The sequence below is a fragment of the Sitodiplosis mosellana genome, unplaced genomic scaffold, assembly GCF_009176505.1.
Source record: "Sitodiplosis mosellana isolate CC-2019 unplaced genomic scaffold, AAFC_SMos_1.0 Smas_scaffold_6824, whole genome shotgun sequence".
In the NCBI taxonomy this organism is placed as follows: Eukaryota; Metazoa; Arthropoda; class Insecta; order Diptera; family Cecidomyiidae; genus Sitodiplosis; species Sitodiplosis mosellana.
The window spans coordinates 3,515-6,079 of NW_022601967.1; the positions used below are offsets into that span (position 1 = coordinate 3,515).

Sequence of the window (2,565 nt, forward strand, 5' to 3'; positions counted from 1 at the left end):
GAGAAAAAAGCGGGTTATTTTGTTGAATTGGTTGGAAAAAAGAGCATCGATGGGGTCAACGGCTATTGGCGAACGAACTCAATTAGTTTATGCTGCAAGAAAATTGGATGTAAAACATTGGCCATGTTTACATGTACATAATTTGTGTCTTCAATTCTCTTGAATTACCTCGATACATCGAAAACACAATAGATGTCCAAATCTCATTGAACTCATTTTGCATTAAATGGGAAGAGAATTCTTTATTTTCGACAAAAAAAATCGTCGTTTGAATGTTTCATGTTAGTCGACTTGAATTTCAAATTGCATTTACGTTTTTTTATTTAAAATAATCAGGATTAGAGCACTGCAGTATATCGCAACAGCGGTGGACTTACTTCGAATGTTCTTTAGAAGTACAATAATGCAATGAATTCGAATAATTTTCTGAATCACAAAGTAAAACATGAAATTTCTTATTGAACAAACGTTATTTTATTTCTCAGATAAATGTTTTCTCTTCACTGAATTTATATTGCTTTGGAAAATGTATGATGCCTTTTTGGATCGATATGGCTTTGTATACAGAGTACATTTAGTTTTAGTAAACAATTATTCTAACTTATGCTAACAATAAGTTTAATCTCAAACATTTGTGTGTTTCATAGACTGCGAGTAAGGTCAATTGACTATTTCTTTCTTTTTTAAATTTATTTTTCAACCTGTATTGATTGGAACTTGACACAAATTTCACTAAATAAAATTTAATCCAAATTTTGATTGAAAACTACGGCTGTTAATTGTGCTTAGTTACGAGTCATTAGAAGAATTGATCCGTTGTTGAATTTAAATGATTTAAAATGCTAACAAGGCAATTTCAAATATGAATTTTGTTTGTAAAAAACGCCAATTTCATTGAATAAAGTTTATTCTACTTGGATTTGACTTGTTGACGTTTCAACTCTCCATCCTATGTACAATACTTGGCAAATTCGGCTTCTTTTATCGACTTGAATAAGGAATACTGTACGATCCACACGTAATAAGCCAGACCTAGGGAGAAATGTAAAAGATTCATAACCAAAATGGTCATCAAATCATGAATAATGTTAAAATTTGAATGAAAAATGCACAATTTACCTGCTAAGCAAAATAGCAAGAAGAATATAGCTGAGCCCGTGGCTGGATCCGCCTTAGTGATTGAAAAATAAAACAGTGAGGCGAATGGCAGTGGAACAAGAATACAGAGGGCAAAGAACGACACAAAGAGCTTTGGACACATTGGCTTTGGATTCTCCTATGAAATCAAGATATTTATATGAGAAATGCAAAAAAATCGTGTGGCGGCTGTTGAACGTCAAAGTCATTTGAGGCGACGCGAGCGCCCCCAATTTCAAAGGGCACATCAATGTAATTTAACATTTCAAATCGGAAATACACAGCGCGCCAATTCGAAATATAGGAAAATATAGTGTCAACAGCCGCACCATGAAAAAAATCAACGGAATTTACAAACATGTTTCGAATTATTCTCGACAAAAAAGAAAAATCTTTGAGTGAAGAATAAATATCATAAACATTTCTTGTGCAATCCCATGCGGTGTGGTATGAGTACTACGAATCGTTCAGCAAAATGCGCGTCGCACATTGTGTGATCGAAATGATTCAGTCCAAACCGACTGAAATACATTTCACCGAGCACCGGTGCGAACGTGAATCATTATCATTATGCATAAACAATAGAGCCAGTCGTAAAGGATTGGATTAATTTTACATGAGTTTATTGAAAACTAAAGGTGGCAAAGGGACAAAATTTGTTCGTCCGTCCGTCCTTCTATTGATTTGGGACAAACGGACATTTGTCCTAATGTCCCATTTCAATCGAATGGTACTCAATTTTTGTTTTCATTAGTTAAATGAAGTTACATAAGTCATTTTAAAAATTTGTCCGTTTGTCCCAATTTGAAATGGGACATTAGGACAAATGTCCGTTTGTCCCAAATCAATAAAAGGACGGACGAACACGAAATGTTCGTCCTCTGTCCGTCCGTCCGTTTGCCACCTTTAATTGAAAACGATAAGTTTATAAAAGATTCAATTCGATGTTTTCGATTAAAACGATTTTGATGTACAATCCATTTACCCTCAGAATGCCGTAAATCCAAAACACTTCGAGAACTATGACGCCGACTAGAAATTATTCAAATAGACAAAAAACACAACATTGGATTAAAATTATTATGTTCGGCTGAAAAAAATGTTTACAAACCAAGGAACCACTTTATAGGTACATTACATTTATAGGTATTACAAGTTCAATCAAAACAATTCTACCAATCCTTCGATTTTCAATTCTTTGATTTTTCCAAGAAATAACAAAAAACAACACTCACTAAACGGCATAATTTTCAACACGTTCATGATGCTGTCAAAACGACTTTCCGATACACTAGCATTGTGAGCGTATATAAGGCCAAACACATAGATTACGATGAAACTTAGCAGAATGCCAACGGCACCAATAATTATACCGCCAGTTTTCAAACTAAAACAACAGCAACTCTTCACGGTTAGCGTCATTTTTAC

The 2,565-nt window shown here is 34.1% G+C and overlaps 1 protein-coding gene across 1 annotated transcript; it reads right to left on the minus strand.

Moving 5' to 3' along the window:
* Positions 1 to 240: 240 nt before the first annotated feature.
* On the minus strand, positions 241 to 2,559 carry LOC129579962 (uncharacterized). Its single transcript, XM_055470155.1, has 4 exons — positions 2,373 to 2,559; positions 2,123 to 2,169; positions 1,120 to 1,276; positions 241 to 1,032 (listed from the first exon to the last, which is right to left on the minus strand). Exons 1-4 carry the CDS (start codon positions 2,557 to 2,559, stop codon positions 950 to 952), a joined length of 474 nt encoding a protein of 157 aa, XP_055326130.1. The 3' UTR covers positions 241 to 949.
* Between the last annotated feature and the right edge of the window lie 6 nt (positions 2,560 to 2,565).